This window comes from Squalius cephalus (assembly GCF_949319135.1).
Source record: "Squalius cephalus genome assembly, chromosome: 20".
Classification (NCBI taxonomy): Eukaryota; Metazoa; Chordata; class Actinopteri; order Cypriniformes; family Leuciscidae; genus Squalius; species Squalius cephalus.
In genome coordinates, this window is record NC_137141.1 from 12,169,953 (window position 1) to 12,185,600 (window position 15,648).

The following is a 15,648-nucleotide window of genomic DNA, read 5'->3' on the forward strand; positions in this document are numbered from 1 at the left end:
CCAAATAGACATGAGGCAATATCTTTGCAACACTTAAGTATATTCTGACCAATCATGGTGTGTGTTATGACAACTATGGCCTGAGAGTATCTGCACAGTTTCGCCACAGTGCCACCTAGTGGTCAGAAGATAAAAAAAAATGTTTTTTAATGTTTTTTTAACAGTTTTGAACAAAAATCATGAGACTAGTCTCTTTAGATTCGATGCAGCATACCTATTATAATGAAACTGATTATAATAGATAATTTTCAGTCCATGTCGGAAAATAATTATGGATTTAGTGTCAATAGACCAAACTGGGATAATGCCAAACTGCATCTAAAGCTGTATCTCTGGAACGATTTGACATTTTGGTCAAATGTATGGGTCAAAGGTAATAAGCAATTATGTCACATTACAAGTGATTGTAGTATTTATGGGCATTCAACAATTTTGCTTAAAATGTCTCTACTCATTTTTGCTTTTGGTCTGATGCTCCCTGCCTTGATCTTGGCCTCTAGTTGGCCCCTTAATCGCTGCTTGCTCATTGCTATGCTGTTGTTAAGGCGTTTTATAGGTGGTTGGTAGGCGGAATAACTAGTAAAATATTCACTTAAAAAAGCAACAGAAAAGTTATTTTTAAAAAGTTGGTTTGATTGTTAATTGTTGGCTCACAAAACAGCAGAGCTCTCCCAAAACACCTGTATTGTCTACCACCTTTAGTTCAACTTTTTGTTCTTTGCTCTGTCTTGGCATACTGGTTTTCCTGTTACCCATAATTCCATTTCCTGTCCTTATTCCCCACCTCTCTGACACTCCAGACTGTAGAACAGAAAATCAAGTGCTCCTGCAACCTCACTTCCTGCCATTCATTGACATTTCCTCCAGGAAGCATCTGCTGGTCTTTCACGAAGCGGCCTGTTGGAAGGACAGAATAATACTGTGTTAGTCATGGGACATTCAACACCGCATTAGTCCCATGTGAGTTCTTGAAAACACACGCTGAGGTCAATCAACACACATTTGAATCTGACAGTGTTGAGTGCGACATGTAAACAAAGGTATAGTACTACTGTAAAGAGCATTCCCTAATGCAATGAGCAATGCTTCCGGGATTTTTTTTTCCCAGAGCTGTTTTGTCAAAGGATACTGTTACAGACACAATTAGCAAGTTAAATAAATAGGAAAAATGTTACACTTATCTTTATGCGGCACAAACAGCCTGCTAGGCTAGATAGTTGTGATGTTTCCAAGGTATTGAAACCTAAAACCCTCAAGAAGGAGATGGGTGTGGATGAATGAGCAGTTTATCAGACCTGTGCCAAGGAATATAGATTTTTCCTTTTGGCCTGAGCTCATCTATCACTCTACTGTGGGAGTCTGGAAGTGGGATTGTGTATTATGGAAGCTTTAGTTTCACCAGCAACCAATTTTGTTCATAGTTGCGATTGTTTTGCTTCGGCAGCACCACCACCCAAAAGGAAGTGAAAGGCTCTATCAAGGCTGAACAGACTTCCTGTGCTTGTTGTCTTGGGAGAGCCTCACAAGGGCAGCTAAGAAAGCCAGGGGAAAAAGCAAACATTGTCATTTAGTTCCAGCCAGAGAGCATTCAGGCAGGGAGGTCTAGACATGGAATTCTGGACAGCAGGATTATATCTTATGAGCTTTCTCAACATGGCATGTTGCTTGCCTGAATCATCCTACAGTGTTCATTTGAACAAACTCTCATTCAGTGCTGCTCAGAGTCATTGCCTACCTGGAAGTTTCCTGACCAACATTCCGAAAGAAGAGGAAATGGAAAAGATTCTGAAAACAATCTGGGACAAGAATAACAAAACTGCCACGTCGTTCTGGATTGGACTAAAGAGGCATAAAGGTGTCTGTTATAGAAAAGATTTGCCTCTTAAAGGATTCACCTGGACGGTAGACGACAGCACTCAGTCTGATGTTAAAATATGGGAGACAGAACCTTTAAATAGTTGCACAGATATTCGTTGTGGGCTGCTTTCAGTGAAATATGGTAAAACTGCTGCAACAAGCAATGGGTTTGTCGATGACAACTGCAAACAGCAACTTCCTTTCATTTGTAAACGAAACGTTACGGTGACGTGCCGTCGACCAGAAATACTTGGCACACATGACATAATCAGCTACCCAAATGATACGGACACATGTTATGTTCATTGTGGTTCTGGTGCCAGATTCACATTAAAATGCTCAAAAGATCTAGTTTGGACTGTGTTCGACAACAAAAACATGGATATATCGCAACTCTGCCTGGAGTGCGAAAAAGGCTACAGGAGGGATGCATACGGAAGCTGTGTGGATGTAAACGAATGCGAAGAATCCAAACCATGCACACACAGATGCCTGAACACAGAAGGCTCCTACAAATGTGCATGTTCGGACAATGACAAGGATGATTGTGATGGATCAAAGCCACCCACCACTGATCTGAAAAGCAATGATTATTCAAACATTAACAGGGGCAAATCTGTGCTGACTCAACCTACGTCTCTGCCTGAAGATGTCAGAACGAATGAGACAGATGTACACATTGAGGAGAGAGCTGGAGATGTTTCAAATATCATAGTACCTGTGATTATAGCGCTGCTGATTTTCATCGTGCTGCTGGTGATCATAGCGGCCATCGTGAAAGGCTGCATCAGGAGGAGGTCCACAAAACTGTCCCAGAGGAAGGCGGAGGCTGTGGCTCTGAATGGATCCAGCTCCATGGAGAAGGTGAATGAAAAAGAGGAAACTTAAGTGGAAAAGACTGTGCAAATGTGAAAGATAATTCAATGTGACACCTCTAGACCATGGAGGGTGCTTACTGGAAGATATTCCTCTCTCAGAACTTTCAGGTGTGAGGTCTAGAGGCACAAGAGTGCTGTATAATTACTGCCTTTAAATTTCATTTGCCATTCTGTCTGTTTTACTCTCATGGTTGAAATCAGGGTCTTTATGTTGATAATATGGATTAATCCTATCTAGGCCACATAGTTGGTAATTAGATTTCTGAGAAGCGTACTCTGTCTTTGTTTACTCTTTCATCGCTGATATTGAATGCACCTGTGGAGATGTAAGAACTGTAGAAGATGTGGTAAGAAGATTAAAAGCGTTAGCCGGTTCACGGCTTTTCATCCAGTTTTGATGTTGTCTCTGTTCATTTAATCACACGAACACATACATAACTAACATTAACTAAAGATGAGCAATACATTTGTTCGATTACATGTAAATAAAAATCATTGTTATTCATGTTAGCTCAGGTCCGTTGAAAAATATGAACAAATACATATTTTGATTTGAATGGAACAAATGGAACCTTATTGTAAAGTGTTACTGAAGATATTGTGATAAAACTGTCATTGGACCTGTTTTCTAATTAAATATTACTGGTATGTTTCACAACATGAAAGTTTTACTTGTGCCTTTTTACCTGTAATAAAATAAATGGATGTTTAAGCTGATGTAATACCACACGTAAATGTCTCTATTTCCTGACAGATTGAGCTGAAATAGGTGTCCTGAGAGATCATATTTGTTTCTGTGACTACCTGTAAACAGCAAGCAAGAATCCGACCACTGGCGTGGCTCTGGTGTGAGTTCGTGAGTCGGGTTAATATTGTTCAATTCCGTTTAGTGCCGCTAGGGGCGCTGAAATCACTTGAAGCAGCTTTAATGGAGCACTCAGTGGTTGCGTCCGAAACCGCATATAGTAGGTGAAAAACAGTATGTGACAAAAGAAGTAAGTCCGAATTCACAGTAGCCTACTTATAAAAGAGTAGTTAAAAAGTACACGGATGACCTACTACTTCTGGCGAGATTCTGAAGTGTGCATATACAATAATACACTTTACTATCCCATGAGGCCACGGGAGAGGATTTATGAATGGCAGTGAATTGACGCAAATGACGCTGGTGGGTCACATGGCGAATGTAATACGTCCAGATTACATTAATACTAGGCTACACACACACCCATACTACAGAGAATATAGGCTACTTTTTTAGTAGTCGCGAAGTAATTACTTATTCAAGTAGCCTTCCTACTCAAGATAGGCTATGGTATGCGATTTCGGACGCAGACAGTATTTTTTGGTTTGTGGGCACAATGGAAATGGGCTTGAGTGTATAGCCACCTTATAACTTTTTTATTTTTTATCATTCTTTAATCATTTAAAATATATTTGTAAAAAGTGCTATTCTTGTCTTTATTCTAGAAAAGGTATTGAGTGCACCTTTAACAAAGAAAATAGGCTATAATAATTAATATTTTTGAAAAGGTGAAACAGGTAGGGGCTAAGTATATCACCTTTTATGTAAACTATGATCATGGTGAGGTTTTGTTAATATTTCACAATTCAAAAGCATAATTGAATAAATATAGGCTACACATTGTGGGTGAAATGAATTACACTAAGGATTAGCCATAGATCAGCCTTGTATTAGACATATTCCCTTCAGAGGCACAAACAGAAGTACAGCAATGGAAACGTTTCTCACAGGCTTCAGATCAGATATCTCACCTTCACTGTCAGGATCAGGCTTACAGTCAAACACATAACATTTAGGTTTAATGAACTTTCCAAACCTTCTCATTCAACGGTTTCACTTGAAATAGAATATTCTACAATGAACCTGTGCCACATATATAAAAAAGTGTAGTCCTTTTTTGGGGGGCCAACTTAACACTTATTTAACAACAACAAAAAATAACATTAAATGTTGAAAAACGTTCACTGACCAACACTGATAGAACTGTACACTCAAAACTTCACTGACTGCGGTGACGTCATATTTGCATACTGTATTTTGATTGGTCTTCTTTCTTTCATATATTTGCATACTTTTGGCTGAGTGTCATGACAAAGCGAAGCGGCTCTGATTTCATTAAACAGAACCAAAACATAAAACCCGAAAACTGTAGCATTGTTTTGTTCCTGCTTTGCGAGCACAAGTATCCTATCCTTCAGAAAATACAAATCAGGTTTTATCACATAGGCTAATACACTGAGAGTGCAAGACTCCCCCTCCGTTTTATTCAGTTTTAAACAGCATCTAAATGTTTGGCTGTGGATATTTCTTTTCTTTTCTTTTCTTTTTTTATCGGAGCGTCACATATAATTTCCATATCGACATAGCCTACTTTCTAATAGCTTCCATTAATAAGTCAACATATGCAGCGGTCGGGAACCTACAAGCCACCCTTTACCAATAAATGATCAATAAAAAAAATGGACACATCAATAGAGATCAGCTTTCTGCAGAAAAAGGAACCAATTACAACTATGTTGTAGGCTACCTACCGAAGTTAATGAAAAGAAAAGTTTAGAATAGGCTAATAATATATTTCAAGTTGTAGGCAGTACGTGCCAAAGTGCGTGTTCAGTGGGGTTCGAGCGTCACAACAGCGATCATATAGAGCTCCTGCACTCAGATTCAGGCAGCTAACTTGTTTGTGGTAAAGGTGAAAACTATTTTTAGAATAGCAGCGAAAATGTAAAAATAGGCTATTAGTGACTGGACTGAAACATATAATTTTATTGAAACTGGTGCTGTGCCAAGAGACATTTCTGCTACTGACAGAATGATTTCTGCGCGCGCTCCGAGCCGAACATGGACAAGTAGCCTGTAGCCTACCCACAGAATGTGTCAAAACGCCCACCTTGGTGAGTATTCACGTAGTCAATGTAACCACTGGGTCACCGTGATTTTGCCAAGTAAGACATGTTCCTGGATCAACATATTTAGTTGATCCTGGAATAACATTCCTGCCCCAAAATTTAGTCCCTACCCCTAAACCTAGCCCTACCCAAACTTTTCCCTAAAATCAGAGGGAAATGATAGGTGACGTTGAAGCACCTCACCCTGGTTTTAAGCCTAAACTTGACATAAACTGTAAACTTGTCCCTCAAATCTGATTGGTTGATTGGAAAGTTGTTCCAGGATCAACAAAGATGTTGATCCAGGAACAGGTGGTACTTGGTGAAATCACGTTCACCGTAAGCACTGCGCGTTGTTCTTCGCTCACTCACTCACTCACTCACTCACTCACTCACAAGAAGAAGAGGATTTATACGACTCAGGTGGTAACTCAAACTCACAATGTTAATTCCCCTGCACAATTAATTCCATATTGCAACTTGTTTATTGTTTGTTGCATATTTATTTGTTTTCAGTTGTCTATGGACCTAATAAATGTACTATTATTGAAATAGTATATATAAACACACACACACACACACACACACACACACACATGTGTGTGTGTGTTTGTGTGTTTATATATATGTTATATATATAGGCTATATTGGCTGGAAAAATGCATTAACATGGATAAACAAAAAAGGCTCTTTGGTCAAAAACGGTTCCCGACCCCTGAATGGTTAACTGAAATTTCATGCGCAATCAAAAGCACATTAACTTCTGATTAAGCATTATATGGTCTAATAATGTCAATAATGAAAGTTATTATAAAGTCTGACCAATAAAAAATAAAAACATATACTGCAATGACAACAGATAACAAAAGTTTCATGCTGCAATACAGAATCCTACATAGTTGTAGTTCTGGATGTGCAGGTGCCATTCCTGTACGTGCTGTCCGATTCCAGATTGTCCGGCTGAAAGTCATCCACACTGTATCCTCGACTCTTCAGAGCCGTGGCATAGTAATCTATGGGCTCCTCCGTGGCGTTTTCCCACCATCGGAGGCATAAAATCCTCTGGAAGGAGCGTCTGAAGTTGTCCGACAGGAATCCGTACAGGATGGGGTTGGCACAGCTGTTGGCATATCCCAAAATCACAGCCAGCTGACTGAGAGTGGCATTGTGCTGCTGGACGAACACGCTCACCAGCTGCACGATGTGAAAAGGCATCCAGCAGATCACGAACACTGTCACCACCATCATCACCATCAGTGTGATCTTCCTCTCGGACTTTTTGCGCTGCTGCCAGCCCGCTTTCAACGCGACCACGCGCATCTTCACTATGATGAGGATGTAGCACATGCATATGGCAATGACAGGGAAGAGAAAGCCCATCAGAAAGGCGTATATCACAAACACAGCCATCCACTGACGCTCGGGCTCAGGCATCTGCATGTTGCAAGCCACCGATCCGTCAGAGTTGGGTGCAGTGGTGGAGAAGATGATGATGGGTAGGATGACCAGGATGGAGAACATCCAGACTCCTAAGTTGACCATTTTGGCGATGGTGGGTCTCCGGTACCGGGCGGCTTTGATGGGATGCACCACGGAGATGTAGCGATCAATACTCAACACGGTGAGACAATAGATGCTGGTGAACATGTTAATGGCATCAACACTTAAAACCAAACGACACAGAAGCGAACCAAAGGGCCAGTGATGAAGTAAAGAAGAGGTGACTAAAAAGGGCACACTTAACATGAGTAACTCATCCGCGATCGCCAAGTTCAAAATGTAGATGTTCGTCGCAGTTTTCATCTTGGCATACCTAAAGATCACATAAATCACCATCGAGTTCCCACAGAGTCCCACCAGACACACCACGGAATAGATGAAGGAGATGAAGATCGCGCTGCTGCCGTGAGAATCCGCGTTATGCGTCTCGTTGCTGGAGGAGTTTAACAGATATAAACCATCCTCCAGGTTCTTGAAGGTGTCGTTGGGCAGCATTCCGACACTGCTTTGAGTCTTCTATGGATGTAAAGTATAGAAATACGAGCTCAAACGATGCGCGCATTGATGCCTCGCGACTCCGGAACGCGCATCCCGACGCTGCGGCGGTTTCAGCACCACGGACAGTTACTCCACATCCACATGCATCACATTCACAGACGTCACGCGTGTAACATGACGCCATCAGCTGCTGGTGTGTTTGACTGCGTGTCTGAGAAACAAAAATAGTTTCCTGACGACATCTAGGCCATCTTTTCAATGTCCATAGAAATGCATAATGATTAAAAAAAGAAAAGAAGAAGCCATTTCCAATAAAATAAAGAGATTCAAACAATCTTTTGTCTTTCCTGTTGCCTATGTTAAAATCACTCTGATAGCTTATATGTTTATTAGTATAGTTGGGACGAACTTTTCTTCTTCTTTTTGCCTTCGTTTTTGTTATTATTAGTAACATCTTCAAATGTGGACAAAATAAAAAAATTGAACTGATCGTTTTGGTCGGAGAATAAGGAGATTTCCTGACCTGGCAAGTAACGGAACTGTTCAGAGCACCCTGGAAATAACTGTGTATATTTATGTTTAGGATAATATTTATTAGAAACCCAACCTATGCTCATGCAGTCACACACCCAGTTTCAAGAAAGAAAATTTCATGTTTAATTTTCATTGTTACTTGCCAATACTTTGTAATTATTAGTGAAATTTACTAGCAATTTCGGAGTGAAATTTGTTTATACGGCCAATTTTCTTCCCCAGTGCAGACAGACTGCAGTTAATGCTCTGTTTACAGTGTCAAAAGAACAGGAAGGCTTAGTTTCCACACTAGTTGTTTAAAATTCATAGCTCGTCTTAATGCCCCTTCCCTCCAAAATTGAATAAAACACATTGTTCATCTTATATGACAAAGCAAGAGGTTTAACAAAAGGTCCACTGAATAAATGAAAGGCTCAGTATTTTGAGTCTCGAGTTATTCAAGGGAACCCTGATATAGGCATCTTTTGTGATTGTTGCCATATTCTTTATACACTCTTCCTATATTGCACAACATGCCTTAAAATAACAACAAAGCAATCTGAGTGTGAAGAAGAAGCTTATCTGTGCTTATTTCTGGCACCACCTAGTGATGGATCCAGATCTAAAGAAAATAATCCAGCTGCAGTGAAATTGAATGCTTTTCGAGGGACTAGATGGGAAAAAAAAGTTTCAGATCCATATAACATCAACTCTGAATGTGCATTTTTATCCATATTTATATATATATTTTTCTCTGTACTGCAAATCCTTAGAAGTGAAGTGACGTGTAATAGGCTATGTGGATTTCCATTTTTTATATTTGGAGGCCACTTGAGTTTAGTGAGCTCATTGTCATGTTCAAGAAACCAGTTTGAGATGATTTGAGCTTTATGACATGTCACGTTATCCTGCTGGAAGTAGCCCACAGAAGATGAGACACAGGGATGGACATGGTCAGCAACAATACTCAGGTAGGCTGTTGAGTTTAAACGGTGCTCAATTGGTACTAAAAGGCCCAAAGTGTGCCAAGAAAGTATCCCTGACACCATTACACCACCAGCAGCCGGAACCATTGATACAGTCAGGGTGGATCCATGCTTTCATGTTGTTTAAGACCTATCATCTGAATGTCACATCAGAAATCGAGACTCATCAGACCAGGAAACTTTTTTTTTCCAGTCTTCTACTGTCCAATTTTGGTGAGCCTGTGCATTTGTAGGCTCAGTTTCCCGTTCTCAGCTGACAGCAGTGGCAGTGGTGTATCTTCTGCTGCTGGAGCCCATCTGCTTAAAGGTTGGACGTGTTGTTAGTTCAGAGATGCTCTTCTGCAGACCTCGGTTGTTGAGTTTTTATTTTCTATAGCGCTTCACAAAAATAAGAAAAAATAAAAGAGAAATACAACAATATAAAAGCATTCATAAAAGAGAAGTACATTCAAATATACAATACAAAAATAAAATGTTATCAAATAAATTGCATAAGTAAGTGGTATAGAAAAAAAAACTTTAAAAACAATGAGAGATTCCACTTGCCTAATCTCAGAGGGCAGAGAGTTCCACAGTTTTGGAGCAAATGAAGAGAAAGCCCCATCACCCATAGATCTTAAACGAGTTGGCGGGACAGTTAAAAGACCAGCTTCGAAGGAGCGGAGATCACGCGTTGGGATGTAGGGGATTAACAGTTCTGACAAATATTGAGGAGCAAGACCATGCAAAGCATGCAAAGTTGATTTTAAAATCAACCCGAAACCTGACAGGGAGCTAGTGTAAGGACTCCAAAATAGGAGTGATGTGATCCCTATAGTCCTGGTCAGGATTCTGGCGGCGAAATTGAAAGCGTTTATAATAGTAAACGATTTGTAGACAGTGATTCGTGCATTTATTTCCTCCAGGCTGGATTATTGTAACTCACTGTACCTTGGTGTGGCTAAGTCCTCCTTATCCCGCCTACAATTGGTACAAAACGCTAGGGAACATATTTCGCCTGTTCTTGCTTCGCTTCATTGGTTGCCAGTCGAATACAGTGTTAAGTTCAAGGTTTTGTTGTATGTGTATAAGGGGTTAAATGGCCAGGCTCCTCACTACATTACAGATCTTCTTCTCCACCGGAAATGTTCTAGGCCCTTAAGGTCTTCAAACAAACTGATGCTGACTGTGCCACAATATAGATTGAAGTTAAAGGGTGATCGTGCCTTTTCTGTTGCTGCTCCACGTCTGTGGAATGATTTGCCGGAACACTTAAAGCTGTCTTCCAATGTTGATAGCTTTAAATCCTCACTAAAGACTTATTTTTTTCTCTCTGGCTTTTGGTTCAATGTAATTTTATGAATTTGTGTGTGTTCCTGTGTGTTTTTGTATTTATGTATTTTATTGTCTGAAGTGATTGCACAGCACTTTGGTCAGCAGTGGCTGTTTTAAATAATAAAAGTGCCTTGCCTTGCCTTGAACCATGTCTGGTCATTCTCCTCTGACCTCAACAAGGCCTTTTCGCCCACAGAACTGCCAATCACTGGATATTTCCTCTTTTTCAGACCATTCTCTGTAAACCCTAGAGATGGTTGAGCATGAAAGTCCCAGTAGATCAACAGTTTCTGAAATACTCAGACCAGCCCATCTGGCACCAACAACCATGCCACATTTAGAGTCACTTAAATCACCTTTCTTCCCCATTCCGATGCTCAGTTTGAACTTCAGCAGGTCATCTTGACCATGTCTAAATGCCTAAATGCATTGAGTTGCTGCCATGTGATTGGCTTAGATATTTGTGTTAATGAGCAGTTGAACAGGTATACCTAATAATTTGTGTATATAATTAAAAATTAATTAAATAACAAATTATTAATTTTAGTTCTTAAAAACAATGTTTGCATTGCATTAAAGACGCCTAATATGGTGGACGTAACTTTAAATTACAATTTTTCAAAGGTCAATGGAATTTTGGGATATTTAATCATCAGCTGTGAGCAAACATTTAGATTTACTCATTTAGCTGATGCTTTTATCCACAGTGACTTACAAATGAGGAACACAAACAATTTGTCATCCGTCTGATCTGTAAGAAAACATAGATGTCGCTTGAAAGCAAAGTTAATGGTCAACTGGATTCTATTCGTAAAGGAAGACACCTGGTAAGACATGTTAGACATGTTAAATAACCATTTCACGCTGGAATAATTTGACCTTTTTCACCCCCAAGACACTCCATTTCAAAATGCTTGAAAATAGGACGAGATTGCAAAATTCTGAAACTCTTTTGTGAGAATTTGAGTGATACCTCATTTTTTCCTCACAGATGGAGACTTGTGTTGTCCTTGAAATGTAATGAGCTCAGTCAGAGCACAACATGTGAGGAGCAGATGGCTGTCTTCACACTCTTCTCTCTGAGCCTCTCTCCATCTCTCTCTCTCTGAACTGGAGAGGAGCCAGATCATTCAGCAGGTGTTTTCTTTCTTTCCATCTAGTTAAGACCAGCGTTTCTGCCGAGTGTCATATAAGGTGACCTGAATGCTTCAAATAGGGATTTCAGACATCAGATACAGCTGTTCGGGTCCAGCTGTTAGAACCTCAGTTAGTTAGAACTTTGATTTAACTATAGTCAGTGAATTAATAAATCAACTTTTTAACTGTTTCACATTGTTTGTCACTTAATAAATATGAAGAATTCTAGTTAGAGTTCGTTCTAAATCCTAAGTATTAAACTTCTGCTAATAATTTAGTCAAACTTCTGACTCAAACTCTTGAGGGAAAAAAGCATCTCACTCCATTGATGATCAAATGTATTCTGATTAAATGAAAGCATTCACAAACATGTAAATCGGCAAAAAATTATATTATAGTAGATGTTTGACCAGAGACCAGAACTGCATGAAGTCAAATGAAGGTTGTTTACTATTGAGCTGCACAAACCAGCTGACCATCTGCTACTGAGATGAATGAGAATCTGCAGGTACTTTAGTCCTTGGTTGACGGAAAACAAAACGCAGCTCTTATGCAGTCCAAAACCTAAGCTTACATACATGGTCAATTATTGGCACTCTTGGTAAATACTCTTGGTAAATCTGCATTGTTTATCCTTTTGGACTTTTATTCAAAACATTCACAAAAAAATCAAACCTTTCATTTAAGTAAAACAATTTAAATTGGGGGAAAAAAAATCATCACATTATTAAATAAATGTTTTTCTCCAAAACACGTTGGCCACAATCATTGGCACCCCTAGAAATTATTATGAGTAAACTATCTCTGAAGTATATTCCAATTCAGATTTAAAAATTTTAGTACACCAGGGTGACTAGGAACATGAAATTGTCTAGCCATGACTGAAGGCCAAATTCCCTTAATTATCCATCACAATGAGTAAAACGAAAGAATATAGTTCTGATGTGCAGCAAAAGATTGTCAAGCTTCACAAAATAGAAAGTGACTGTAAGAAAATAGCTAGAGCATTGAAAATCCCCATTTCCACCATCAGGGCAATAATTAATAAGTTCCAACCAACTAAAGATGTTATGAATCTGCCTGGAAGAGGACGTGTGTATATATCATCCTAAAGCATAGTGAGGAAGAGAGTTTGAGTGGCCAAAGACTCTCCAAGGATCACAGATGGAGAATTGCAGAGATTAGTTGAGTCTTGGGGTCAGAAAAAAAAAAATCAAACAACCCCTACATCACCTCAAAATGTTTGGAGGGTTTCAGGAAAAATCCTCCTCGCTCATCCAAAAATAAACTCCAGCATATTTAGTAGTCAGACACGACTGGAACTTCAAAAAGGACCGGATTCTATGGTCAGATGAAACAAAAAAAGATCTTTTGGCAGTAAACCCATCAGATGAGTTTGGTGCAACAGGGATGAAGAGTACCCGATGCCTATGGTTAAATACACTGCTGGATCTTTAATGTTGTGGGCATATTTTTTTGCTGGAGGTCCTGGACATCTTGTTCAGATACATGGTCTGAAAGATTCTAGCAAATACCAACAAATAAAAAAATCAACCTGACGGCCTCTGCTAGAAATCTTATAATGGGTTGTGGTTGGATCTTCCATCAGGACAATGATCCAAAACAAACATCAAAATCAACACAAAATTGTGTCAAAATGAAGCTTCTGTAAAGGCCGTCCCAGTCCCCTGAACTGAAACCTTTAGAAAACCAGTCGAGTGAACTGAAGAGAAGCACCGCCAACATGGATCTGGGAATCTGAAGGATCTGGAGAGATTCTGTATGGAGGAATGGTCTCTGATCTCCTGTCAGGTGTTCTCCAAACTCATCAGGCATTATAGGAGAAAACTCAGAGCTGTTATCTTGGCAAAAGGAGTGTTTTGGAGAAAACATTTATTTCATAAAGAGATTTTCTTTGTTCATATTTACCAAGGGTGTTAATATTTTTGACCATGATTGTACATCTAACAACAATACTATCTTTATGCCATCAGGAAATTATACCATTCAAAAGATTTTTTTAAAAATAAATGAATACTTTTAATTAATAAAAAAGAAAAAGTAATTAATATTTGTACACCAAATCAGCATATCAGAATGATTTCTGAAGGATCATGTGACACTGAAGACTGGAGTAATGATTTTAAAAAAAACAACAACAACAATATTTCACTATATTACCATTTTTACTTTATTTTTAATCAAATAAATGCAACCTTAGTCAGCTTAAGAAACGTTTTTTAGAAACATAAAAAAATCTTACCGACCACAAACTTTTGTGCATCTAATAATTATAACAAGTTTCTGCATAAAACTGAGGTTAAAGTTCTAATAGCTGCAGCAATAAATGTAAATGTCTTATTCACTCAAAAAAATTAATTTGAAATATTAATTAAAGAGAGTAATAGTTTTAATGTAATGAAATAAAGTATTAAAATGAATGTAATACAAAAATTATTAAAAACATGACTATTATTTTGGCTTTTTATAAAATATTTACTATTGATTTTTCTCTGGAGTACTGGAGTATTATAATACATGGCTGGATGATGGATTTCCACACCTTCAGTTATGGCCAGTATTTTTTTTAATGTAGTTTTACAAACTCTTATTTTAAAAATGTAAACTGATTGCATGCAATGAAATTAAGTTAAGACAAAAATGTGTTGCATTAGCTCATAAACGTACAAATTTACGACTCCGAGTTCTGAAGTTCCACTGCAATCCTGTAGTCCTCGAGCGCCTGCTCCGTCCACCCCAGACGACCCCGGACATCAGCCCGAAGCTTATAGAGAAGAGCATCTCCAGGCTGCAGCACTAGAGCTTCAAGAAACACACACAGAGAGAGAGATGTGTTAGAGCAAAATAACACTCTCAGCTTTTATCAACCTGTCTCCTGTTTACACAGAGGTGTACCATCATTTGTGTTGTCTTCACCACAACATCTTTGTTCAGTCTCTCTGCTTTATTCTTCTCACGCAGAGACTGACATTAATATTAGGCTACCGCACAACACACAGTGTTTATTCGAGACTGAAACATCAGGCAAAAGAGAGCGAAACTTTTTAGTTCACACAAGAAGGACAATTTGCGAGCAATTTGCCATCTCCATTAGCATAAATTACCATTACTCGGCTGGTACCTTTACAGATGTTATTTTGCTTCAATGGCCTTGATTCGAGTGAGATAATATATAAAAACTCATTTTTAGGGCTTACAGGATAAGTGTTCAATGTGTCTATTTACAGCTAACTAAATTATACTGTTTGAAACAGCATGCTGAAATAGCAAGTGATTACTCCATTCACAGAGAACACACTCATTAGATACCGAGGGCCATCTGTTTCCTAATATCCCACCTGTTTCAGCCGCAGACAGAGGGAATTAGGAATGGACTCTAAGAACCTCTGGTTTTTCATCAGAAATGCTTGCACATCCTTGCGTTCGACTACATAAATATGCAGCTTGCCAAGAGGAAATCTATAATTAGTTTACACTGTAACCATAGTAACCACCTGTCTCTTGTTATACAGAAGTAAAGGGACATGGCTGCTGCATTTGTTTTCATTGTTTTTTTCGGGGTTTTTTTCTGAGGCAGCCATGTGTTCACACCCATCCTGCTCTGGTCCTCTCGTGTGTGAAGGTGTGCACTGATGGCATCCATCTGCCTCACACACACACACACACACACACAGACTCAGACACGCTCGCTCGCTCACTCACTCACTCACTCACTGTAGTCAGTGTTTGGACTTTCAGTTAAAAGTCAGCTGGTTTAGACCAAGAACTGCCTGGTTTGACTGACCAACCACTGTTTGCTTTGTTTTTGTGTGCCGTATATGGGTGGTTGCAACTGAAATTATACCACAATGACTGATAATAGTAGATGATAAAAATAATAAGCACTGAATGATTACTGATAATGATAAGCACTATCATTGATAAGCACTGATAACAAAAATGATAAGCACTGAAAACAACATATGCATTACCATTTAAAAGTTTGGGGTCAGTAAAAAAATTTTCAAAAGAAATTAAAACTTTCATTCAGC

At 39.0% G+C, this 15,648-nt stretch overlaps 3 protein-coding genes across 7 annotated transcripts in view; 1 reads left to right on the forward strand and 2 right to left on the reverse strand.

Moving 5' to 3' along the window:
- The first annotated feature begins 1,572 nt into the window (after positions 1 to 1,572).
- On the forward strand, positions 1,573 to 4,853 carry clec14a (C-type lectin domain containing 14A). Its single transcript, XM_079853028.1, has one exon. It carries the CDS (start codon positions 1,609 to 1,611, stop codon positions 2,743 to 2,745), a length of 1,137 nt encoding a protein of 378 aa, XP_079709154.1. The 5' UTR covers positions 1,573 to 1,608; the 3' UTR covers positions 2,746 to 4,853.
- An 876-nt stretch (positions 4,854 to 5,729) lies between these two features.
- On the reverse strand, positions 5,730 to 7,905 carry sstr1a (somatostatin receptor 1a). The gene has a single exon (XM_079853030.1). The coding sequence runs from the start codon at positions 7,641 to 7,643 to the stop codon at positions 6,540 to 6,542; it is 1,104 nt and encodes a 367-aa protein (XP_079709156.1). The 5' UTR covers positions 7,644 to 7,905; the 3' UTR covers positions 5,730 to 6,539.
- Positions 7,906 to 13,766: 5,861 nt separating this feature from the next.
- Positions 13,767 to 15,648, reverse strand: part of ttc6 (tetratricopeptide repeat domain 6) — a 42,471-nt gene continuing 40,589 nt past the window's right edge. For all 5 annotated transcript variants that reach the window (XM_079853944.1, XM_079853945.1, XM_079853947.1 and 2 more), the window contains one exon: positions 13,767 to 14,419. In XM_079853944.1, the coding sequence (XP_079710070.1) occupies positions 14,289 to 14,419 (131 nt within the window). In that variant the 3' untranslated portion in view covers positions 13,767 to 14,288. The remainder of the gene's footprint in view (positions 14,420 to 15,648) is intronic.